Below are 25,947 nucleotides of genomic sequence, written 5' to 3' on the forward strand. Positions count from 1 at the left end.
GCCAAGGGTGTAATGGTCCACAACCACCTCTTTGTGCCGCCAAACGCATGGCCCATTGATGACCAACCAAAGAAAATATCCTTAATTGAATTCGGTAAGCATGTTGAAACCCCATACAATTTTAAAAAATGAGTCCAAATGCTATGCAAGAACTTGCAATATATTAGAAGGTGATCCGATGATTCTCCATTTTCTATACATAACATGCAACAACTCGCTCCGCACCAACCACGCCGCATTAATAAATCCGTAGTTTGAATTCTTCCTAATGCCGCCGTCCATGTGAAGAAGGCTACTTTGCTTGGCACTTTTGAACCCCAAATTGAAACGTGAGAAAACAAGAATTCGGCCATCTAACGTTTCATTGATGTGAAGGTCCACTGTTCCTTTGTCAAGCAGTGAGAGAGACTCCGAGACTTTCTTGGGTAACAACGTATGGCGTATGCCATGTGTTGTGTGGATGATTTTTTTTGCGGCGTTCACTTCTGTGGTCTCCCCATGGACATGCCATTAAAAGCGAATGAATTTGTAGTTGAACCATCTCTTTAAATTCAACATCAACTTTTATCAATAAGTCTCAAAACAGTTAAGTTCTCTAGTCTTGGAGTTCTTGCTTGAACGAAAATGAAGAAGAGTGACAATGCTTCCCCTAAAATTGAAAGAAAAACGATTGAGAAAAACAGGAGATTACGTATGAAAACCCTGTGCTTCAAGCTTTCTTCTTTTACACCAAACCACCAAAACCCAAAGGCATGATCTCTCTCTCTCTCTCTCTCTCCATTTGTTTATTTTTTAAAGATGTTTTTGTACGGTTCAAATTAGTAAGTTATACTTTATTATTATTTTTTTTTTGGCTAAATGTTTTAACATAGGTGATGATTATACAAAGTCCCACGGATTTTCAGTGGGGGCACTTACCCTCACAAATTTTTTTTAAAAGTACAAGGATTTTTGTGTTATTACAACAGATAACAGTGGTGGATAACAAATCGGGCAACTATTGCTTTCACAATTTTTTATCTTTTATTTTTAAATTTATAGGTATCTTAGTTGCCCACATGTAGTGACCTTGACAAAATCCTGACTCTGCCCTTAAACCATCTAAGAACGGTGTCATGTTCCTACAGCAAGATATGATATCTACATGACACTTTTTGGTTGGAGATTAAACACATTAGGTTGCGTGTCATGTAGAAAATGGTTTGATTAAGAGCCCAATGTATTTTAAAGTTCTAAAAGTTGTCACGTAGACACCTTTCCTAGCCTATAGCAACGGAATGCAATTTTGGATCTCGATACCTTATGCATACCACCTGCAAACTTCAAATTCTTTTATTCTGTTTTCAGATTGAATTCAGATCGATCACAATGTTTTTTTTTTTTTTTTAATGCACTTCTATTATGCCTTAATGCAAGATCTCAACGATAATAGTCACAACATAAATCTTCAATCAATATTATCGTTAGATCTTGAGTTATACTAGAATTATCCTCAATGACATATATATATATCCCCCAAAGCCTCATGATTTGCTAAGTAATCGGCAACTCTATTTGCTTCGCACCAAAGAAATTCAAATCCACATGTTAAGAAAGAAGTTGCCAACATCTGAATTTCCTTGATTGTTTCCATATATTTCCAATGATCCTTCAATTTCCTTTTCGATGCTCTTAATAGATTTTTTTCTTTTCATTATAAATGAAAATTAATTGGAAAATAATACGACTATGTGATTTCTCCGTCATTTGCAGGACGTAGTACCACTACCAGATCAGCTAGATCACGCAACTATCTACATAAAGAATTTGAAGGAAAGAATAGAAGAAGGGAAGAGAAAGAAACAATCACTGATGAGTAATGTAGGTGTAGTAAATGAGGGAACGCCAGTTATTGAACTAAGGGACTTGGGTTCTTTTTTGGAGTTGATTTTGATAAGTGGGTTGAACAAGAAGTTCATGTTTTATGAAGTTATCAGTGTTCTTGAAGAAGAAGGAGCAGAAGTTCTTCATGCTAACTTCTCTATTATTGATGATAAGCTTTTCCATACGATCTATTCTCGTGTAATTACTAACTTCTTCATCTTTTTTTCTATTTTTTTATTAGACTAATATATCATAGTTTAAAATACTAAAAAGTTGGCTCAAATTTTGATATTTGTAGGTTAAATGTCCTAGAATTGGTGTTGAACCTTCAAGGATACATGAGAGATTGAAGGAGTTGGTTTATTGAACCTTTCAAGATGATGACCTTCCAACTACTAAACTATAGGAAGCTGTCCTAAAGAAAAGAATTTTGGTACTAGTGGCCATGGAGTTTGTAGTAATGAGATGTGATCAGAGGATTGGTAGTTGTATCAGTCTTAAACCGCGGTTGAATTGGTTAATTTTAATAAACTAGCCAGGTAGAAATTGGGATGATGCATTTCTAGTCCTCCAATTTATATATGATTTTGTTTAAGAATACTATTTATTGTATTTTTCTTATGTTCAAGAAGTTGACTTTTCTCCGAGGCCTATCCTTATAAGTCAGGTTGCATGCATGATGAGCGACGATGTGAGCGCTGCTCCAATGTGAAGTTGTAATTCTTTTATCTTGTTTCTCGTGGCAGTCTTCAAAATCCCTGCTAGCAACAACTTTTCAGTCTCCAAGACACTATTTGATGCTGTGTTAAATTCAACAATATAAATGATTGGTAATCATACATTAATCTCTAGAGATTATTCCATGACAATGGATTCAAGAATGCCCCCACTTCATGAACTAAGAGACTTGGGTTCTAATTTGGAGGTGATTTTGATAAGTGGGTTTACTAAGAAGTTCAAGTTTAATGAAGTTATAATCAGTGTTCTTGAGGAAGAAGGATCTGAAGTTGTACATGGAAGCTTCTCTGTGGTGGATGATAAGATATTCCATACAATCCATTCTCATGTAAGGACTAAGATCTTCATCTATATAAGTGTTTTTTGAGACATATAAATCCAAGCTTCATATTCTGGCAGTTTAGTTCAATTTGATATTTGTAGGTTACAAGTTCTAGAATTGGTGTGGAGCCCTCAAGGGTACATGAGAGAGTGAAGCAGTTGGTTGATTGATCATCTCAATATATTTTATTAAGGTAAATCACATGGAGAGATGCATAAGCGAAAGAATGAAAGTCTGTCAGTAAATCCAAAACCGATCTGTAATTTTAAATTCGACTCTGATCCAAAAATCCAAACTTTGGATCCAAATCCTATTTTTCCGAATTTAAATGGATCAGGTACCTGATAAAATCCAACCCATTGCCAGTCCTAAGCAAAGGTAGTATTTAACAATAAAATTAATAATCGAGTATTAATTGATGCATATAATTCAATATAGAACATTCTAGATGTGCTCAACACCCTTAGATATTTCTTAATTTGGCACCCTTACCATCTTTCCCACTCCCGCCCGCTTCACAATCTAGCAGTAAGAACGTGATCGTTGGTAGAGATCTTAAAAGTAAAATGCTAATAAGGAGTAACTCAATGATTATATAGCTTAAAATGAAGCAAATCAACTCAACTGCCCTTGCTCCTACTTGGAGTGTTAATGGGTTGGTTTTGGTTCAATTCCTAAGGAACTTAGAACCATAATCATTATATTTAATTTGGTTTCAGTTCTTGTCAATTTTGGATTCGATTAAAAATATATGGAATTGGAATCGAAACCACCAAAAAACACTGGTACCCATCGGTTTCAAATTTTAAGAATCGAATGAGAAAAAAGTATTTCAAATCATTATAAGACATTTTTCCTTTCAAAAAATTAATATATTATCGATAAAATTTTTAATTTAGTTATAATTTATTATATTAAAGATATAAGCTAATGAATTTTTTCAAAATTTTTTATCTTAATCAAAAGTAACAAATATTTAAAAGAGAGCGCTCATTTTAAGTTCCAATCGATAATTTATATGAAACATTGAAGAACTTTATACAACATGCATTAATTTTTAAATAAAAAAATACCTTACGTCATGTATAGTATAAAAAGAAATAACAAAATAATTCGGTTTTTGGTACCCGTTGGATAGAGCCTAATGATTCCAGTTCCTCTCACAGTACCATTTTAGACCTGCCTCCCATCGGTTCCAATATAAAGGGATCCAAAACCAGGGTTTTCGGTTTTCATTCTTGTTCGGTTTCGATTAAATGGGTGCCCATTGACACCCCTACTAAGGACATGACCATCGATAGATATCTAAAAGGTATATTGCTAACATTGAGTATCCAAACGATTGTGGGGCTTAAAACGGGGCAAATCAACTCAAATCTAGATGGAAAACCCTGAAAGAAACAAGATCGAATGACCTAGCTCTTTCGGGCATTCAATCATTGGTCATTTCCTCTCGTGGTTCTCAAATGTCAGGCTACTGTAGATGCAGTGATGGGCAACTTGGGATAGTATAAAAGTTGTGCCTTTTCCAATTTTCTTTATTGGGTAAGTTGGGTGGGCTTAAATGAAAAACCTCTAAAATGGATAAACTGATAATTTGTTTATAATCGGAATTATAATTACAACAATTCAAAAGGGATTTATATAGAACAAGAGAGAAATCCAAATAACTCTAACGTATGTGATAACCAATATCAAATCCAATCCTAATCTCTAACTAATTGAACTAATTTTAAACATGATTTGGTGAATTTACATTACACCTCATTATGTGCTTTATATCTAATACTCTATTACCTTTCCTCAAACTAATATTGATAAATAATAATCATGAGTATTTTGAAACAAACAGTTTCCAAGAATATAATTGTCAATGAAGAGTGTCCCCAATTGGCAAAATCTGTGTCTTTTTCTAAGATATCCCAATTATCATACATGACTTGAAGCAGACATCTCAAATGCGAATGGAGAAACCTTAGAATGAGATATTATTGAATGGCTTACACCTAGGACTGCAATGTGGGCAGGTTGGAGGGTAAACCCAGGCTCAAACCAAGTAGTAAAACCCTCAACCCAAGCTCAACTCAACCCGACCATCAAGCCTAAGCTCACTAGCCCAAGCTCAACTCAAGCTTGATTTTCTAAGGTTGAGTTCAGGTTAGCCCAAGTTTGATACTTTTTGGCAATTTAGTCAGGTCGAACTCATTGAATAACACAAATTTCATTTTGCTTAGAAAATAAATTTTGTATTTTTCATTTAAAAAAATACATAAAAAATAAAATTACTAATAAATAAAATTGCATACAACCCCCTTTTTTTTTAGGTAAAGATAATTTCCTTTCATTAAAACGGAGGTTGAGGGGACCAACCGGAAGAAAGAAGTACAAACCTAACAAAAGGCGACCAAGCTAAATACACTACTAGTAAATAAAATCACATACAACCTTCAAATACATCATTGAGAGAATATTTAGATAAATCATACTAAACCAAAGTTCACTTTGATATTAAATAATTGTCCACAAGTCATAAAAAGATGGAATAAAAAAGCTAAATAAAAAATCTGTAATTAATATAAATATATATATATATATAGGGTAGCGTTCAATGGCTAACCTTTTGGCAAAACATTTTTCAAAACATGAGTTAGGAGTTTTGAAATGGGTTGATTTTTGGTGAAGATGATCTCTACGGTAAAATCATCCTCACCAAAAATCAGCCCATTCAAAAACTTCTAACCCATGTTTACAAGTTGAAAAATCATGGACTGTCCATTTTTTGTAAACTATTTTTGATGGGGTTAGAAGTTTTGGAATGAGCTGATTTTTGGTGATGATGATCTCCTCACCGTAGAGATCATCCTCACCAAAAATCAGCCCATTCCAAAACTTCTAACTCATGTTTTGAAAAATGTTTTGCAAAAAAGTTAGCCATTGAACCGGACCCATATATATATATAGCATCGGGTTCGGGTTGAGTAGGCGGGTTGCTCTTACTATCTACTCAGATTGAAATCAGGTTGAGATATGCTAATCCAGTCTCAACTCATATTCTAAATAACTCGGCCCATACTCACTCCTATCAATCAAGTTGAGCCCGAGTTAAGCTCAGGTTGCAGTCCTACTTACACCATTGCTTGATAATTGGTTATTGTCTCTTTTAGGTCTTAGATGGTCTCAAATCAATAGGGCTCTACCGTGGACGTAGCCATGGTGTCACGGCCCTATTCTTTCGAAGCGGGGTCGTGCGGCGCAAGGGGGTCAAATCCACTTGCAAGCCTGTAAAATGATCGTACACCACACACATGTAGCTAGCAAACAAGTAAACGAGGCAACACGAGGTAAAGTCCGGAGGCAACTTTGTTGATATAATATTCAATTACACGGTGCAACGCGTTACAAAAGCAATAGATGCGTTGCAAGCAAATGATGATCCTATGACACGCGGGACTTCCACGGAGCTGGGCTTCAAGGCTTCAACAACGTGGGTATAGGCCGGGGATTGGGATAGCTCTGATACCAACTGTTACGGCCCTATTCTTTCAAAGCGGGGTCGTGCGGCGCAAGGGGGTCAAATCCACTTGCAAGCCTGTAAAATGATCGTACACCACACACACGTAGCTAGCAAACAAGTAAACGAGACAACACGAGGCAAAGCCCGGAGGTAACTTTGTTGATATAATATTCAATTACACGGTGCAACGCGTTGCAAAAGCAATAGATGCGTTACAAGCAAATGATGATCCTATGACACGCGGGACTTTCACGGAGCTGGGCTTCAACAACGTGGGTGTAGGCCGGGGATTGGGATAGCACTGACACCCTTCCTACAAAGTGTATGCTAAGTCTTTACTAGGTTTCCAGAAGGAAACATCAAAAGTAGAGGCCGGTCATACTCCCTTAGTGTCAGTGCTATCCCAATCCCCGGCCTACACCCACATTGTTGAAGCCTTGAAGCCCAGCTCCGTGGAAGTCCCGTGTGTCATAGGATCATCATTTGCTTGTAACGCATCTATTGCTTTTGTAACGCGTTGCACCGTGTAATTGAATATTATATAAACAAAGTTGCCTCCGGACTTTACCTCGTATTGCCTCATTTACTTGTTTGCTAGCTACGTGTGTGTGGTATACGATCATTCTACAGGCTTGCAAGTGGATTTGACCCCCTTGCGCCGTACGACCCCGTTTTGAAAGAATAGGGCCGTGACAGTTGGTATCAGAGCAGCAATTGTTTGAGCACAGTTGGTATTCCCCCTAACTATTCCCCCGAGATTCCATTTAGTTCATGTGAACGATGGTAAGAGGAACTACTAGTACCGCGGACCAACCCGCTCCAAACACACCAGCACCACGTACAAACAAGGAACGCATTGAGGTATTGGAGGAGAAGATAGCCATGCTCCCCGGTATAGTTGATGGTATTACGCGAATAGATGATCGCCAGAACACGCTGGAGGAAAGAACCGAGACGTACAGAACCAGAATGACTGACCTCGAGGAGGATACCCGAGGAACCATAGCCATGTTACAGGAACAGATTACGGAGCTCACTACTAAGGTAGGCCTCCTGGTAAGAGCCGTTGGTAACGAGCGGCCTACCGGTAGTGATGCTTCTCCCTCGCGCTTGTGAGTCCCCTAGCCACGCGCCTTCAGAGGTGCCCGCGATGCGAAAGAGCTCGAGAATTTCCTGTTTGATATGGAACAGTACTTCCGTGCAGCTCGTCTAGATTCAAAAGAGATAAAAGTAACAACTGCTTCTATGTATCTTACAGGTGACGCTAAGCTATGGTGGCGAACAAAGTACACCGAGATGGAGAGTGGCCAATGCTCCATCGATACATGGGAGGACCTCAAAAGGGAGCTGAAGAATCAGTTCCTACCCGAGAATGTGGAGTTCATTGCCCGTAGGAAGTTGAGGCAACTCCAACATACTGGTACCGTGCACGACTATGTCAAGCAGTTTTCCGCCTTGATGCTTGATATCCGTGATATGTCAGAGAAAGACAAGCTATTCTCGTTTACAGAAGGGCTAAAGCCTTGGGTTCAGACAAAACTACAGAGGCAACGTGTGCAAGACCTCACGACTGCTATCGCCGCAGCTGAGCGGTTGACGGACTATTCTCCCGTGGATGGGAATAGGAAGAAGGTATCCAATCAGTCGAAAGGGTACTCTTCGCAGATTGAACGCACCCATGGGTCTTCCAAAGGTAAAAATGGAGGATCTAGACACAATCCAAGTAGGAGATCCCACCGGAATTCCTCCCCTTCGAAGAACACAGGTACTCAGTCCAACAATCACCGCAACAAGATTCAGTGTTACTTGTGTGGTGGTCCTCATAAGACGTTCAATTGCCCGCAAAGAAACAAGTTGAATGCATTGTTAGCTTCCCAGAGTGACCCTAGTCACGAGAGTTCAAGTGAGAAAGATGAGGATGAATCTTCTCATATGGGAGCTATGCATCTGTTGAATGCAATGAAACAGACCTCTGAGACTAAGACGATCCGTCAGCGTAAGGGTCTCATGTATGTTGATGTGGAGATTGGTGGTAAGACCACCCAGGCAATGGTTGATACGGGAGCTACATATAGCTTCATCGCCCTTGCAGAGGCGAAGCGCCTAAATATCCAGTTCGAAAAGGATTCAAGCCGTATGAAAGCTGTTAACTCCGAGGCCACTCCTATACAAGGGTCGGCCAAGTCCGTGGCCGTTAAGATAGGTCCATGGAAGGGTAAGCTAGATCTTTTCACAGTTATACTCGATGAGTTTCGAGTTATCATTGGGATAGACTTTCTGCGACAGAACAGGGCCGTTCCGATGCCATTTGCCAACACTTTGGGCTTGCTAGGTGAAAGTCCAAGCTTCATTCCGCTCTCTACAAGTAAAGAAGAGGGAAAGATGATCTCAGCCTTTCAGCTGAAGAAAGGGTTGAAGAAAGGTGAGCAAACGTTTCTTGCTACCTTACGAGTTGAATCTGATGATCAGGACCATAGTTCAACTCCCCCATTGGTAAAGCAGGTTTTGACTGAATTTGATGATGTTATGCCAGAAGAGCTTCCGAAGACCCTACCGCCACGTAGGCCGATTGATCATCAAATCGAATTAATACCTGGTGTCAAGCCTCCTGCAAAGGGGTCATACAGGATGAGTCCTCCGGAACTAGCTGAGCTACGCAAGCAACTTGATGGACTTCTGGAGTCTGGATTTATCAGACCTTCGAAGGCACCTTATGGGGCGCCTGTTTTATTCCAGAAGAAGCATGATGGGTCATTACGACTTTGTGTAGACTACCGAGCGCTGAACAAGGTTACCGTCAAGAATAAGTATCTGATTCCACTGATTGTCGATTTGTTTGATCAACTTGGGGCAGCCAAGTACTTTTTCAAGTTGGATTTGAGATCAGGGTACTATCAAGTACAGGTTGCAGATGGAGATGAGCCGAAAACTACCTGTTCTACCAGGTATGGTGCTTATGAGTTCTTAGTCATGCCCTTCGGCCTTACGAACGCACCTGCGACATTCTGCATCTTGATGAACGACCTCTTCAGACCATACATCGACAAGTTTGTTGTGGTATATCTTGATGATATCGTAGTATACAGTTCTACCATAGAAGAGCACGTTCAACATTTACGCAAGGTATTCCAAGTGCTTCGCGACAATCAGTTGTATGTCAAGCTAGAGAAGTGTTCATTCACTCAAGAGCAGATTATGTTTCTTGGCCATGTTTTGGATAATGGACAGATCCGGATGGACATGGAGAAAATGCGAGCTATTGATGAATGGAAAACCCCTTCCACTGTCACAGAACTCAGGTCATTCCTCGGTCTTGTGAACTATTATAGACGTTTCGTCCAAGGTTATTCCAAAAGAGCCGCACCTCTCATAGACCTGTTGAAGAAAGATCATACTTGGTCCTGGTCGGACAAGTGTCATGAGGCGTTTGAAGACCTCAAACTTGCTGTTATGCAAGACCCAGTCTTAGCTCTACTCGACATCACAAAGTCGTTTGAAGTTCAGACAGATGCATCTGACTTTGCTATGGGAGGAGTGTTGTTACAGGATGGGCATCCGCTTGCTTATAAAAGTCGGAAGCTCAATGATGCTGAGAGACGTTATAGCGCACAGGAGAAAAAGTTATTAGCTGTCGTCCACTGTTTGAGAGTTTGGAGACATTATCTGTTGGGGTCACAAGTTTATGTGAAGACCGATAATGTGGCCATGAGCCATTTCCTGACTCAGAAGAAGTTGACACCGAAACAGGTTCGTTGGCAAGAATTCCTCGCAGAGTTTGACTTGGCCTTGGATTACAAGTCAGGAAAGAACAACAACGTGGCCGATGCCTTGAGTCACAAAGCAGAGCTAGCAGCACTTCAGCAACAAGTTTCTCAGGTTACCAGCACTTTACAGCAGAGGATTCATAATGGTTTGAACAGTGATCCCCAAGCAAAGGCCATATGGGATATGATGCAGAAGGGGAAAGCACGCCATTTCTGGATTCGTGATGGGTTGTTATATACCACCAAGAGCCGCATGTTTGTTCCACGTGCGGACGGGCTAAGACGAGAACTAATGAAAGAGTGTCACGACACTCCATGGGCTGGCCATCCGGGCTGACGCCGCACATTAGCTCTCTTGGAGTGAGGATACTACTGGCCGAACATCCGTGATGATGTGTTAGATTATGTGAGGACCTTCCTCATTTGCCAGCAAGACAAGATCGAGCGCGACAAACCAATCGGGCTACTGGAACCGCTTCCAGTCCCCCAAAGGCCTTGAAAAAGTGTTTCTATGGATTTTGTCACAGGTTTGCCGAAGGTTGCAGAGTATGGATCCATCCTTGTGGTTGTGAACCGTTTCTCCAAATATGCTACATTTATACCGACCTCGACATATTGTTCAGCAGAAGAAACAGCACACTTGTTCCTCAAGCATGTCATCAAGTATTGGGGTGTACCCAAGAACACTGTCAGTGATAGAGATTCAAGATTTACAGGGAGATTCTGGACCGAATTGTTCAGATTACTTGGGTCTCAGCTTGACTTTTCGACCAGTAGACATCCACAAACAGATGGGCAGACTAAAAGATTTAATGCCATGTTGGAGGAATATCTCAGGCATTTTGTCACTACCAACCAAAAGGATTGGGCGAATCTACTTGATGTCGCACAGTTCTGTTTCAACCTTCAGAAGAGCTCTTCCTCCAACAAGAGTCCTTTTGAACTTACTACTGGCCAACAACCTTTAACTCCTCATACTATTGTTTCAGGATATCAGGGACAGTGTCCAAGGGCGTACAAGTTTACTAAGTTTTGGCAGGACAACAATGAAATTGCCAGATCTTACCTTGAAAAAGTGTCTAAGCGGATGAAGAAATGGGCTGATGAACATCGTCGACCAGATCGTTTCAAAGTTGGTGACTTAGTTCTACTCAAGACAGATCAGTTGAGAAGGTTCAATCGAGTACAGCGAGCACATAGGGGACTACTACAGCGTTATAAAGGTCCAATGCTCATCCTCTCTCGAGTCGGCAAGGTCTCCTACAAGCTGAAGTTACCGCACTGGTTACGCAACATCCACCCTGTCTTCCATGCCAGCTGTCTCAAGCCATTCCATGCAGATCCAGCACGCAGCATTCCAACACGTTCACCTTCTCGTTCAACAATCCAGCCGAAACGTGTTGTCGACCAAGTTCTTGCCGAGCGTCAAGTCAGCAGCAGTTCAAGCAAGCAGCAGCACATGGAGTACTTTGTCACTTGGAAGAACTTGCCAGAATGTGAAGCCACCTGGGAAAGAGTAGAGAACTTACAACCATTCAAGAAGAAGATTAAAGAGTTTTTCAGGGACAATGCGACGAGGACGTCTGCAGAATAGGTAGGGGAGACTGTAACGGCCATGTACTCTGACACCTAGAGTTTAGGTGTAGCTCGTCTCGGAGTCACCCAGGAGTCCCCATGTAATACTATGTAAGGCTCGTTATGAAGCCATGTCAGCCCCCGTACCAGGGCATATCTGTTAGCTTAGGGTACGTGTCAGCCCCATGCCAGGGCACACTTGTTAGCTTAGTGGCATTTTCGTAATAAGGGAGTATGACCGGCCTCTACTTTTGATGTTTCCTTTTGGAAACCTAGTAAAGACTTAGCATACACTTTGTAGGAAGGGTGTCAGTGCTATCCCAATCCCCGGCCTACACCCACGTTGTTGAAGCCCTTGAAGCCCAGCTCCGTGGAAGTCCCGCGTGTCATAGGATCATCATTTGCTTGTAACGCATTTATTGTTTTTGTAACGCGTTGCATCGTGTAATTGAATATTATATCAATAAAGTTGCCTCCGGGCTTTGCCTCGTTTACTTGTTTGCTAGCTACGTGTGTGTGGTGTACGATCATTTTACAGGCTTGCAAGTGGATTTGACCCCCTTGCGCCGCACGACCCCGCTTTGAAAGAATAGGGCCGTGACACATGGGCCCGTTATGGATTCTCTTTAGCCTACAAGAATTGTTTTTAAATGGGCTTCCCCATATAAATTTGAGTCAATTTGTACTGGGAGTTCGGCCTAAAGGAAATAGGCTTTGCAGGGCTTTTGATTAAATCCAAGTCCAACATATCGGATGAGAGTTAAAACCATGGTTCATATGTCTCATTGTTGAACGAGACAACTCAAAAATATTGGAAAACTTGTCTGAGACTATTCGGTTTCGTTCATGGACGAGACAAGACATCAAAAGAGTTTTAAAACCATGCTTCTTAGTAATATTATCATCTCACTTTGGGATGATTTAGACATAGGCCTCTTCATTTTGGTGAATATTTTAGATACCCCTCTTTGTTAAAACTGATGACATGCCCCTTGATGTCAGTCTATGTCTATTAATGAAAAATGAAATGTCCTTGTCTTCAACCTGTTGCAAACACTTGATTTTTTGTTTTATTTGTGTGACATTTAACCTAAAGGTATATATTTGTTTCTTTAGCATTCAACATTTAAATTTTATAAAAGATAATAAACTTGCTTTATAAATATGTTTGTATATATAATTTAATCTATATCAGCAACATGAAACTAGAGAAAGGAATATAGGCTCACTAAATTGTTGGCCGCATATTAAATAATGTTTGAAAATAACACGGCTGTCATCACCCTGTTTATTGTTCATAGATGTTTTTCCTTAAGATACGAGTGTTTTGCACTTGAGATAGGAAAATTGATGGTTCTTTATATAGATAGCGTTGTTGTAGGAAGTCAGTGTTGCACAACTCTTACTAAGTACTTAAGTTAGTTTTATTTGTTATTTTTTAATTGAGGGTATTCAAGCTTCTTAGAACACCCAATTAATCCTCGGACCACATGCAATCCCTTGTCCTCATATGGCCCCCTCATAGGGGGTTCAACTCATTAAGACCACCACTTCTTAAGGTATGGCCTTGCTTGCCCATTAAGTTATGCCAATTTGATGGACCAACGATTAAGTATCCCGATTGCACATTGTCAAGAGTATACATGGACTATAAAGTTTTAACTATAATGGATGACCAGTCCTAGCCCCATAAGAATTAAGATATTCCCAAGTCATAATTTGGCAGTTACATCTTCTAACTTCCGACAGCCCAAGTCACACCCCCCAAAAACAAGGGTGGTGTTGACTTGAGCTTAGGCACGCATTAAGATACATTAAATACACCTCCAAAATTTAATTTCTACTTCAAAGTTTTTAAAAAAGATTTCTTATACAAAAAAACCCTCAAATGCTTATTTCCTCTTAAATATATATAAAATATATCTTAACATGTGCCCTTAAGACACACTTAAAAAAACCCAAAAAACAATTATAATTTACGGTAATATATTGGTGATATTAGGTTTACCATCCTTCAAAATCCAAGATTAGATTTACCCCTTGACTGAAAGTCAGCATCGCTTTTTGTTGATTAATTAACAACAAAAATTTGAATTTATTCAAAGTATCCTTCAAAACCTCAAATTAGACAATCAAAGTTTTAATAAAATCAGAATTATACTATTAATTCATTTAAAGTGACATTGGTGTCAAGAGGCTAAACCTAATCTTGCATTTTATTGGGGTGTACCTAACATCATAAATTCCTCATGAGATTATTACTATATTACACTTTATTTTTTATTTTTTTCTTTCTACATAGAAGTTTCTATTCATATTCAACATTCCTTACTCAATTTCAATCACAAAAATATATATTTCATAAATTTCTTTTCTACAGTCGGTCTAATTACCCATAGAAAATAGGTGGGAATTCCATTTTCCTTAGAAAATCAATTTGTGATTGATTATTTTGAGAAAAATCTCAATAGTTGGATTATCAATTATCCATGGAGGAATTACAGGTCTAGTTTTTTTTTTTTTTTTTCCATAAAAATATAAGTGTTTTTTCTATGGGTTTCTGACAGGCATCCAATCCTATGAATGCGTACTAGGCATTTATAATGTTTCCCTGGATCCCATACCTTAGTATTGAAATCAGTGTTTTATTCAAATTCCTATTCTTGGTATACGTGGAACCAAATTGAAACCAAGCTGTTAGGCACTCCTCATCTTTATACCAAAAATGCATAATGAAAAAAAAAAAAAAAAAATTAATATATATAAATATGAACAAAAATGCTAAATAGAATTTGAAAAAAAAGAAGGCCGTCAGCATTGTATATGCAGAATCATAGATATATTTCCTTGAGATACGAGTGTTGTATATTTGAGGAAAATCTAGGGTTCTTTGTACATACAATGTTGAAGGCAATGGCAATGGCAATGTTGGAAGTAGTTAGTGTAGCATGTAGGGTTGTCAATGGATAGCTATCCAATCGGATAATGTTGTATCCGAATTCGAATCTGAAAAAAAATAATATTATCCAAATTTGAATTTGAATCCGATCGGATATTCTTAATAAACATTCGAATTCATATTCAAAAAATATATCGGATATCTGATAAAAAATCCTACAGATCGCACAGTTAGAGTTCGCATAGTCGAAACCCATATATTTCCTCCGACTGGTTCGGATCGAAGAGAGAGAGAGAGAATATGTACATGGATGTTCGTCGATCAGAGAAGACGTATCGGAATTCGCACAATCGAAACTCGAAACCCAAATATTTCCTCCGAAAAATCACTTTGACTGGTTCGAACTTCGAAGAGAGAGAGAGAGAGAGAAAGAGAGAAAATGTGTACCTGACGCTCGCCGACCGGAGAAGACGATAGTTACGGAGTTCAATCGAAACCCACAGTCGACTGGTTCTTCACGTTTTAGCCATTAAAGTGGTTGAGAGAAGATAAAGTTTAAAAAATAAAATTTTGTTGTATAACATGAATACACAATGACATATATATACATATATAAAATTTTGTTGTAAAACATAAATACATAATACATATATTATATCGGAACAGATATTATCGAATCGGATATCGCAATATCCGAATTCGATATCCGAAAATTTCGAATAATATCCAATTTTTTTAATTCGAATTCGAATTTTGGCTATCCATTGACACCCTTAGTAGCATGGATCTAAATGGTTTTGACATTGCAAATCTCTTAGAGCGTCCAACTAATCCTCTAGTGCATTCACCCCAATGACATTTTGCTAACAAGACTGTGAGCAGCTTTGGCATGTGACACAAATAATATCAATAATAGAGAGAAAGTTTCTCTCTCTAATCTCACTTTCCCTACTCACAAATTTCAATTTTGAGATTTAAAATCTTAAAATGGAACAGTGAGATCACATGGATTATACCATTGTCAATCTAACACAACAACCTCCTAAATTTTATAAAAGGAAAAATCATATTAAAAAAATGGTTTAAATATAATTTTTCAAATTTGATCCATAGAATTGAAAATAGCATTCCACAGTGAAACATAAAATTTTCTTTTTTTTTTAATTTCATCCTCTACAAACCCATAGCGTCAAATCATGTTTTTGAATGCCACAAGATAATTTAGTTATGAAATTTCTTTTCTCCACAATAGACAAGAGGGGGGGAATTTCCTATCTCATTGCCAATGTCATTTGTGCCACATGTCAAATAGCCATCAGACTGTGAGCAAAAAAGCACTCTAGTTTCCGCTGCCAGGGGGAAACACCTCGGATTCTGAATGTGTTTGGTGTTAGCCATCTCAGCAACTCTTAATGGCAATTTATTCGACTGACAATTACGTGTCCTTGCCACTGGTATGAGTTGATAATAAAGCTTTGACTATCATCGATGACCTGGTCCATCCCCATAACATTTGCCGAGAAACGAGATACAAGTACGAGATTCGAGTCATAATGTGGCGGTTATGTGAGCTGACCACCTAACGAACCAGTCATCAACAGCTTCAAAGTTTTCTCAGGCGCCCCAAAATTATGATTTATGCGTAATAAATTATGTTTAAAGAGATTTACCGACAGAACCAGCTGTTTGCATTTTTATTATAAAAAAACCCTCAAAAACCTTACTTTAAGAAATTTGTACCCACTAAACCTCACTTTATCAAGTTTGTTATCAACCAAATCGGAGATTCGCATCATAAAAATCAAATTTCTACGATCAATTCGTTCTGTAACATACTTTAGAGTGGATTTTAACGGCATCAATTTGTGGCATTAAAAACATGATCTGATGTCACATGACTAAGAAGGAAAAAAATTTAAAAACTTAAAAAAAAAATTAATTAATTTTTACAATTAAATTTTAATTTTAACCATCCATTTTCAACACTTGTAATCAAGCTCAAAAAATCTATATATATATATATATATATAATATATATATATATATATATATATATATATATATATATTGAATTTTTTATTTTGAATCTAAGTTTTTCTATGAAACTTAGAATGTTGTGTTGTTGGATTGCTAATTTGATAATCCATGCCGGCTTAACGATCATTAGTAAGATTTGAAATATTATTAAGTTAGTCATGGTAGTATGATTAGTAAAGTAAGGTTGGTTCAAATTACAAACTTGATAAAGTAAGGCAGTTTTTATAATAAAATGGCTACATATGAGTTTGCCCGATAATTCTCTCTTATTTTTATTTTACAGTATTTGTTCACTCTATCGTGAGATGCTTCATCTTGACTAAATACTAATAAAATTAGGAGCACATCTTTAAGGTTGTTAAAGATCAATTTAAGGTCTAATAAAATTTAGTTAAAATAGAAAATCGTCATATTTGTTTGAATAACGATAAACTAACTTAAAAAAAGACACTCAAAATTCACTCAGCTTCACATAAATGAAAATATGATCCTTGTGTTTCTCGAGAAAAAAATTATACTATTCTGAGCACATGCCATGTCAGTTGATGAGTGAATTCTGAGTGACTTTTTTTTTCTTTTTTTTCGAATTATCACAACTATTTTTTTTTTTTTTTTTTTTTTTTTAAATCAGATCCAGTGCATTGTCCTATAACAACATACGCTATCTACATGACACATTTTAGTTGGAGATTAAGCTCATGGGCTTGTGTAATATAGAAAATGGCTTGGCTAGTAACGGAATGTATTTTAAATTACTGCTAAAACATGCTATGTAGACATCACTTCTATTCCTTAGGATTTGGATACTACTCTCGATTGTAACTTTATTTAAAATAAGTGGAAAAAAAAAATTATAATCAACAAGAACCTGGGATATCCATCAAACATAATTCAAAAGATAATGAGTGTTACATATTGAGGATAATGTTGAAAGAAAGGCTTAGACCCATAGCTCAATTGGTTTGTCACATTGTAAAGCAACTTTGAAATTGTTGGTTCTAGTCCAACTTACAAATCAAAAATGAAAAATGTGTTGAAAGAAAAAACACAATTTTTTTTTTTATTCTTATCGATTTGATTTTTTTTTTTTTTTTTTTGCTATAGAGAAAAGGGATCCAAAGTCTAAAGGCATCTGAAATCAAGGTTTTCAATTCTGGTTAGAGGAATACTTGTTGACATCCCTAATTATTAACCCATGTTTTAATGATTAATAAAATTATTAAGCATATTATTTACTCATAAATTAATTCAATCAAATATTTATCTTAAGTAATGATGATAAAAGTATTTTGTAATCTTTCAAAATAGTGAAACCCTTTCCTTACTAACATAGTAAGTTGTTTTGCCTAACTAAGGGCCGTTTTGATCAAATGGACTACCACATCATAAATCCAATACCGCAGTCCTCTAAGTTTCATTGAAAAATTCAGACAAAAAAAATTAAAAAATATTTTCTTTTGAGCATGATCCAAGGTTTTGAAAATGGATTGCAACCAAACTTTCACATAACCCTCAAACTTAAAAACGAAATTCAACGATGAAAAATATATTTTTTTTCAAAATTCATAGAATTTCATCTTCTACAACCTTGAAGCATTGGATCATGTTTTTGGATGCCAAGGACCCTTAGTAAGGCTAGGGGGATTCTTGAAAATATCTCCATTTTATTTGAGAAATATTAAAAATAATAGTTATTATTTGACCCAAGTTTCCACCACAATGAAATGGGATTTTGGATTTGCTCTATTACCAAGTTTGCATGTGAATCATCTTGAAATTCAAATGAACATTAATTGCTAATGGCTGAACCTCATGAAAATAGCATCCACATTAATGTACAACTCTGACTTTTTAAATTAGTATTTTATTTTCATTCAATTTTTGGTGAAATAGCTTAATTTGGTGGTACGACGAATCAATGGATTGAATTTCATCTTCTTCAATAAGTGAATTGATAGGCGACAATACCTAACTTGAAATCACATGTGCCAGACTACCAGTAGCTCTCATTGTTGTTCTATTAATAAGGGAAGGGTCCCAAATTAATATACGGATAAAAGAAAATACAATGTTGCAATTTGATAAGAGTCGTGATAATCCGACACTCTTTTTTTAGACGCTCTTTGTACACTCCCATGAAAAAATCGTAGATCCTTTACTTTAGGTTACACAAGAAAACTATTTATGGCTTTTTAATTGTTAGGTCGGAGGATCTAAAAAAAGAGTGTCAGGTTATCGTTAGTCATTTGATAAATATGAACAAACCTCAAAATTTTTGAAAAAGAAAATCTCTAGATCATTTTTCACACGATTATGTAATTGTGTAGATGTTTGGTGTATAATACATTAGGTAGAACTCCAAGGGGTTGGCTCAATGGAAATTTCATATTAATAAGCGATTAATGCCTGTAGATCATGAGTTCGATACTTAGTATGAGCATTAATTCCTCAAGGCCCCACCCTCACTTACTTGATGTGTGTGATGTGTGGGCATTGCATATTCCTCAAAGTTAGTCATTTAACAAGACCATGGTCTATGGATTGGGTGAGATACCTGATTATCAAAAAAAAAAAAAAAAACATTAGGTAGGTCCATGTATCTTCTAACCAATACTTTATTATATTTTGAATAATACAATATTATTTTCTACTAAAATGAAAATTGTCTATTAATAAATAAAAAATTATTAATTCTTGGATAAGCCTTATTATAAAATTTTAAAATAATCGTGTGAAACACACGGAATTTGTCACCATGTTGAAAAAAATCTAATAGGACCCGAATAAAGAGACTATTGAACACATGGAGAAATATTTGACTTATTCAAGCTTGAGGTTCACAATACTCGTCTGAATACAGTTGCCCGCCGGCTTTCACCAGGAAATATAACACCTCATCCACAAAAGGCCAGCTCGTTTTTCAAGGAAAGATGTCATTTGAAATATTACCAAAAACACCCATATAAAATTTAGGAAAAATGCCAAGTTGACTTTGAAATGACACTCTAAGTAGTATTGTGTCTTCAATGGCCAATAGATGCTTTTCTTGATAAACGAGTGTTGTACAATGAAGGAATTCGATGATTCTTTCCACACTCTAAGTAGTACTATTTCGAACTGAGTGGAGGGTGACAACTCTTTTTTTTTCAGGAATATTAGCTTCTAATTTCATATCAATCACGAACGTTGTAGTCTATCTGAATTTAAAAATGTGATGGATATAATGAGATCATCACGTGATCCTTGGAGTGCTTGCATGGGGTGCAATGTATGTGAAGCATAATCTTTTTAGTGAAAATCATGTCCTTAAGTCGGTCATGACTTGGGGTCACACCAACATGTGTTTAGGAAGTTTGTCTCATGGGTCCAAGAATTCCATGCCATCAAATTTGGGCTTCTAGAGTCAAAATCAAAGGGGCCTTTTCCCATGTAGAGTAGGCTCGCCCCCAAAAGATCTTTTTTTTGTTTCTTCTGAAAGGGAGAAAATTTTCACTGTTCTAGTCTTGCTAGGGATCTCTGATCTATAACTTGGAAGAATATAGTATGATTAGATCTCAATATGAGATGTGGATGTGAGCAAACTGTTGAACCATGTAAATCCTTGTGTTTATGTATAAATTTTACCTTTTTTGTTGCAATTTCTTATTTCACACTTGTTAGATCCAATCTTTATATCCCTTCGAGGATGGCACAAGCAATCGTTCGAATAATGAACTTTTCTTTTCTTTTTTACTAAGTAGAATAATGAATTTGTTTACATGTAATACTTTCAAAAATTAAAGAGAAAATTAAAAAGGATAAATCCCTTTAGAGTAGATATTTAGAAAATGTTGAAGTGATTGCGCAGAACATTGCGCTAGACTCTATTGATGTGGATGTGTGCACAAAAACATAGATACCTTTCTCGAGAAACAAGTAAAAAAGCCTTTATGATTCTATGTGCCCCTTCCATATCAACACAATGTCTAATAAGAATATCAAGGTTAAAAAGAGTGGTTCTAAACTTACTTCCCTGACCACTGCGTTCAATACTCTGCTGACGTGGCACTGTGCAAAGAACCATAGTTTTTTTTCCTCGATTTACAAGGTAAAAAAGAATCATTTTACATTAACTTTGTATGACAATGTACTAGCATGGCGGTGTGCACAAAACCATAGATCTTTTCACTCAAATCTCGAGAAAAAGAATTTGTGGTTCTGTACCCACTACCACATTGGTGCAGTGCCGTTGGAAGTCAATTTAGGATTTTTCAAAAAAAATTATATGATTCTGTCCACATTGCCACATCATTGCAAGATTAAATTCAATGTCCAAAGGAAGTCAATTCAACATTTTCCTTTAAAAATGGGGGAAAAATGTAGGGAAAAAATGGTCCAAACTTAAGTGGAGTGATTTTTTAGCTCATAGAATCACAATCGTTTGACATGTAGTGCAAAAAGTCAAAATCAATAGTGGGAAAATTTCTTCCTTTTTCACATGGCAAAAATTTTAATTTTAAGATTTCAAATCTTAAAAAGGGTCATTGATCCTACATAGATTACCACATCGACAATTTAACACCAAAGTCTTTTAAATAATCTTTTTTCTAAGTTCATTGAATTTCATCCTTTAAAACCTCGTGACATCGGATCATGTTTTTGAATGACATAAGGTGGTGCAATTAGAAATTTTCCTTTTCTTCATTGTGGGCAGTGGAGAGTCTTTTTCTCTTTTTTTTACATTGAGAAACATTTTCCTTATTAATTTAGTAAAGATTTTAGGGACAATGACCCCAAAGACATATTTTTTGAAAATATGTACCAAAAAATCCCTTATGAAAAAATATGGACTCTTTAATACTAATTTTATCAAATATTGGTCCAAAATGGATTCTTGAATTTAAAAATATCATAATTACCCTTTCAACGAATTTTGAGGTAAAGAACATGTTTATTTGAGAATATTTGAAGTAATCCTATGCTTTAAAATTATGCTTCTTGACTATGGTCATCTCTTATATAATAATGAAAAAAAAGATCTAAATGAAAAAAAAATCATTATTTTCTCTTCCCAAAATTACTGATTTTTAACTCACATAGATGATGATGATGGAGATGAGTATGGTTATCATCATCATCACACTAATTTGATCTATATATATATATATATATATATTAGATTTATTAGAAAGAAAAAAATTAATTAATTAAAACATTATTTTAAAACTCAACTTGAATGTTCATCGAATTGATTCAACTAAAAAATTAGCAAGTCTACTTAAATGAGTTGAATAAAATTATATTGAATTTATAAATAGATATTAATAAATAAATTAAAATATTAATAACAAATAAATTTTTTACTTTTTTATTTGATTCAATATATTTTTAGATTAAATTACTTTATAAAGTTGTTAAAAGGATATTTCAGGTATTTTTCTTAAGAAAATCTTAAAAAGATCCTTAATAAGTGAATATTAAATTAAGTGGGACTTAAATGGTCCGTATTCTTTTCTAGGAGACTAATCTGTATATATTTTCAATAAAGAGTCCCTCACAGTCATTGTCCCAAGATTTTAAGCCTGACTAAGGGTCGCTTTGCTCAAATGGATTACCAAATTAGCAAATCCAACACTATATCCCTCTAAATTTCATCGAAAAACTCATATCCAATTTTTTTTTTCAGAAAATAATTTAGTTTTGGTTTGACCCAAGGTTTTGAAAATGGATTGCTACTGAACTTCCACCAAATGCCAAAATTTAAAATTAAAATTCAATGGTAAAAAATAATTTTTTTTCGAATTTTTTTTTTTTCAAAATTCATAGAATTCAGTCCTCTACAACCTTGCAACATCAGATCATGTTGTTAGATGTCACAAGGTGAGTCCAAGGACTCTTAATAAGAGTGAAATCCTTACTAGTAAAGTAAGGTTAGTCTAACTATATATTTTATGTTGAGTCGTGATAATAGGACTCTCCAGGTGGCATATTTAATCAACTCTTTGACGTGACAAGTTTGGGAACCATAGATCTGTACACCTTAGGATACGTGAATGCAGTTACCCATAAAAAATGTATATCCCAAGATGTACAGATCTACGGTTCGGAACTTGGCCACGTCAGGGAGTCAATTGAGTGTGCCACCAGACGAGTTATATTATCAGGACTATTTTATGTTTTGTCTTTCTGCGCCGCATGTCAAACGGCTGATCAAATTTGCTCGTGAACAAAAAAAATTACTCTTAAGTGAGAATTCGGCCATCTAACGTTTCATTGATGTGAGGGTCCACTGGTTCCTTCGTCAAGCAGTGAGAGAGACTCCAAGACTTTCATGGGTGACAACGTATGACGTATGCCATGTGTTGTGTGGACGATTTTTTTTTTGCGGCGTTCACTTTTTTGATCCCCATGGACACGCCATTAAAAGCGAATGAATTTGTAGTTGACCCATCTCTTTAAATACTACATCAATTTTATCAATAAGTCTCCATAACAGTTAAGTTCTCTAGTCTTGGAGTTCTTGCTTGAACGAAAATGAAGAAGAGTGACAATGCTTTCCCTAAAATTGAACGAAAAACTATTGAGAAAAACAGGAGATTACGTATGAAAACCCTGTGCTTCAAGCTTTCTTCTTTTATCCCAAACCACCAAAACCCGAAGGCATGATCTCTCTCTCTCTCCATTTGTTTCTTTTTTAAAGATGTTTTTGTATGGTTCAAATTAGTAAGTTTTACTTTATTATTTTTATTTTTGGCTAAATGGGTTTTAAAACAGGTGATGATTATACAAAGTCCCACGAGCGGATTTTCAGTGGGGGCACTTGCCCTCACAAGAATTTTTTAAAAGTATAAGGATTTTTGTGTTATTACGACAAATAACAGTGGTGGATAAAAATTCGGACAACTATTGCTTTCACAATTTTTTATTTTTTATTTTTAAATTTATAAATATCTTAGTTGCCCACCTGTAGTGATGTAAATCCTGACTCTGCCCCTGAACTATCTTAGAACGGTGTCATGTTCCTACAGCATGATATGATGTCTACATGACACTTTCTGGTTGGAGATTAAACACATTAGGTTGCTTGCCATGTAGAAAATGGTTTGATTAGGAGCCCAATGTGTTTTAAACTCCTAAAAGTTGTCATGTAGACATCTTTCCTAATCTATAGCAACGGAATGCCATTTTGAATCTCGACACCTTATACATACCACCTACAAACTTCAAATTCTTTTATTCTGTTTTCAGACTGAATTTAGATCTATCACAATGCCTTCTATTATGCCTTAATACAAGATCTCAACGATAATAGTCACAACATAAATCTTCAATCAATATTGTCGTTAGATCTTGAGTTATACTAGAATTATCCTCAATTACAACAACAACAACAACAAAAAAATCATCCCCCAAAGCCTCAAGATTTGCTAAGTAATGGGCAACTCTATGTGCTTCGCGCCAAAGATATTCAAATCCACATGTTAAGAAAGAAGTTGCCAACATCTGAATTTCCTTGATTGTTTCCATATATTTCAATGATCCTTCAATTTCCTTTTTGATGCTCTTAATAGATTTTTTTCTTTTCATTTTAAATGAAAATTAATTGGAAAATAATACGACTATGTGATTTCTCCGTCGTTTGCAGGATGTAGTACCACTATCAGATCAGTTGGATCACGCAACTATCTACATAAAGAATTTGAAGGAAAGAATAGAAGAAGGGAAGAGAAAGAAACAATCACTGATGAATAATGTAGGTGTAGCCAATGAGGGGACGCCAGTTATTGAACTAAGGGACTTGGGTTCTATTTTGGAGTTGATTTTGATGAGTGGGTTGAACAAGAAGTTCATGTTTTATGAAGTTATCAGTGTTCTTGAAGAAGAAGGAGCTGAAGTTATTCATGCTAACTTCTCTATTATTGATGATAAGCTTTTCCATATGATCTATTCTCGTGTAATTACTAACTTCTTCATCTTTTTTTCTTTTTTTATTAGACTAATATATCCAAGTTTAAAATACTAAAAAGTTGGCTCAAATTTTGATATTTGTAGGTTAAATGTCCTAGAATTGGTGTTGAACCTTCAAGGATACATGAGAGATTGAAGAAGTTGGTTTGTTGAACCTTTCAAGATGATGATCTTCCAACCACTAAACCATGGGCAGCTGTCCTAAAGAAAAGAATTTTGGTACTAGTGACCTGGAGTTTGTAGTAATGAGATATGATTAGTCTTAAAGCCGTCGTTGAATTGATTAATTTTAATAAACTAGCTAGGTAGAAATTGGGATGATGGATTTCTAGTCATCCAATTTATGTAAGATTTTGTTTAAGACTATTATTTATTGTATTTTTCTTATGTTCAAGAAGTTGATTTTTCTCCAAGATCTATCCTTATTAGTCAACTTGCATGTATGATGAGGGACGATGTGAGCGGTTCTCCAATGTGAAGTAATTTTTTTATCATGTTTCTAGCGGTGGTCTTCGAAATCCCTGAGAGAAATAGCTTTTCAATCTCCAAGAGGCCATTTGATACAGTGTTAAATCAATGGACTTTTTCGAATCAAGATTTTTTATTTTTCTTAAAATTTATTGTAGATAAGTAGGTTTCTAAACCTTTGGGGAGGTTTTGAGCTCATCTACACGTGTTTAGGAGTTGCCACCATTCAATTAAAATGTGAATGAATATTATAAGAAAATATTTTTTTTGAAATATGTTTTGACTTGTACTAACTCACATATTCAAAAGATGAAGGGAATGGTCTACCTAAAGATCTATGGTAAGGAGGTACGGTTGAGGGACAAGAAAGGTGTTAGACACTTCGTCACACCCATCTTAAGATGGTTATCAATATATGACCATAAGTGAAGATTAAAAACTCTAACTTGATTTTAAAAAGAATCAATGAAATTATAAAGAAACTTAAGAAATGAAACTACTTTAGTCTAGCTTTAAGAAACTAAGAATTTGGTCCAATGGGAAAGTCAAAATAGAAAATTATACTTCCTAAAAAAATTTGTAAGCCTAGGTTTTTTGTGGGAATCCATGAGGATTTCATCTTCTTTTGGATCCCAAGACTATTTTTAAAAGGCATATTGTCTAGTTTTAAAAGAAGAGCCAAATAAGGCAATAAGCAAGTTAAAATATAAATATGACTTATTAGAATTTTTTATGCGCCTAGGATTTTGGTGAGAATTCATGTTGATTTCACATCCTTTAATCCCAAGGCCTTTTAGAAGTTATGTGCTTACTTGGAAAT

General features: G+C 36.1%; 1 protein-coding gene across 2 annotated transcripts; it reads left to right on the forward strand.

Annotated features, from left to right (window-relative positions):
• The first annotated feature begins 592 nt into the window (after positions 1-592).
• On the forward strand, positions 593-25,037 carry LOC147401100 (transcription factor bHLH162-like). Of its 2 annotated transcripts, none has more exons than XM_086441555.1 (3): positions 593-750; positions 24,337-24,645; positions 24,744-25,037. In XM_086441555.1, the coding sequence occupies exons 1-3, from the start codon at positions 625-627 to the stop codon at positions 24,810-24,812; spliced, it is 504 nt and encodes a 167-aa protein (XP_086297681.1). In that variant the 5' UTR covers positions 593-624; the 3' UTR covers positions 24,813-25,037. The 2 variants fall into 2 exon arrangements, with proteins under 2 accessions (XP_086297681.1, XP_086297680.1); XM_086441554.1 differs by lacking the exon at positions 593-750 and adding an exon at positions 23,187-23,351.
• The last annotated feature ends 910 nt before the right edge of the window (positions 25,038-25,947 follow it).

The sequence above is a fragment of the Akebia trifoliata genome, chromosome 5 (genome assembly GCF_017979445.1).
Source record: "Akebia trifoliata isolate Shusen 1 chromosome 5, ASM1797944v1, whole genome shotgun sequence".
Classification (NCBI taxonomy): domain Eukaryota; kingdom Viridiplantae; phylum Streptophyta; class Magnoliopsida; order Ranunculales; family Lardizabalaceae; genus Akebia; species Akebia trifoliata.

Excerpts from the sequence above, each read along its gene's own strand:
- LOC147401100 (XM_086441555.1), top strand. The coding sequence starts at position 625 with ATGAAGAAGAGTGACAATGCTTCCCCTAAAATTGAAAGAAAAACGATT. Across the intron at positions 751-24,336 it reads CAAACCACCAAAACCCAAAG|GATGTAGTACCACTATCAGA; the intron begins GCATGATCTCTC and ends CGTCGTTTGCAG. Across the intron at positions 24,646-24,743 it reads TCCATATGATCTATTCTCGT|GTTAAATGTCCTAGAATTGG; the intron begins GTAATTACTAAC and ends TGATATTTGTAG.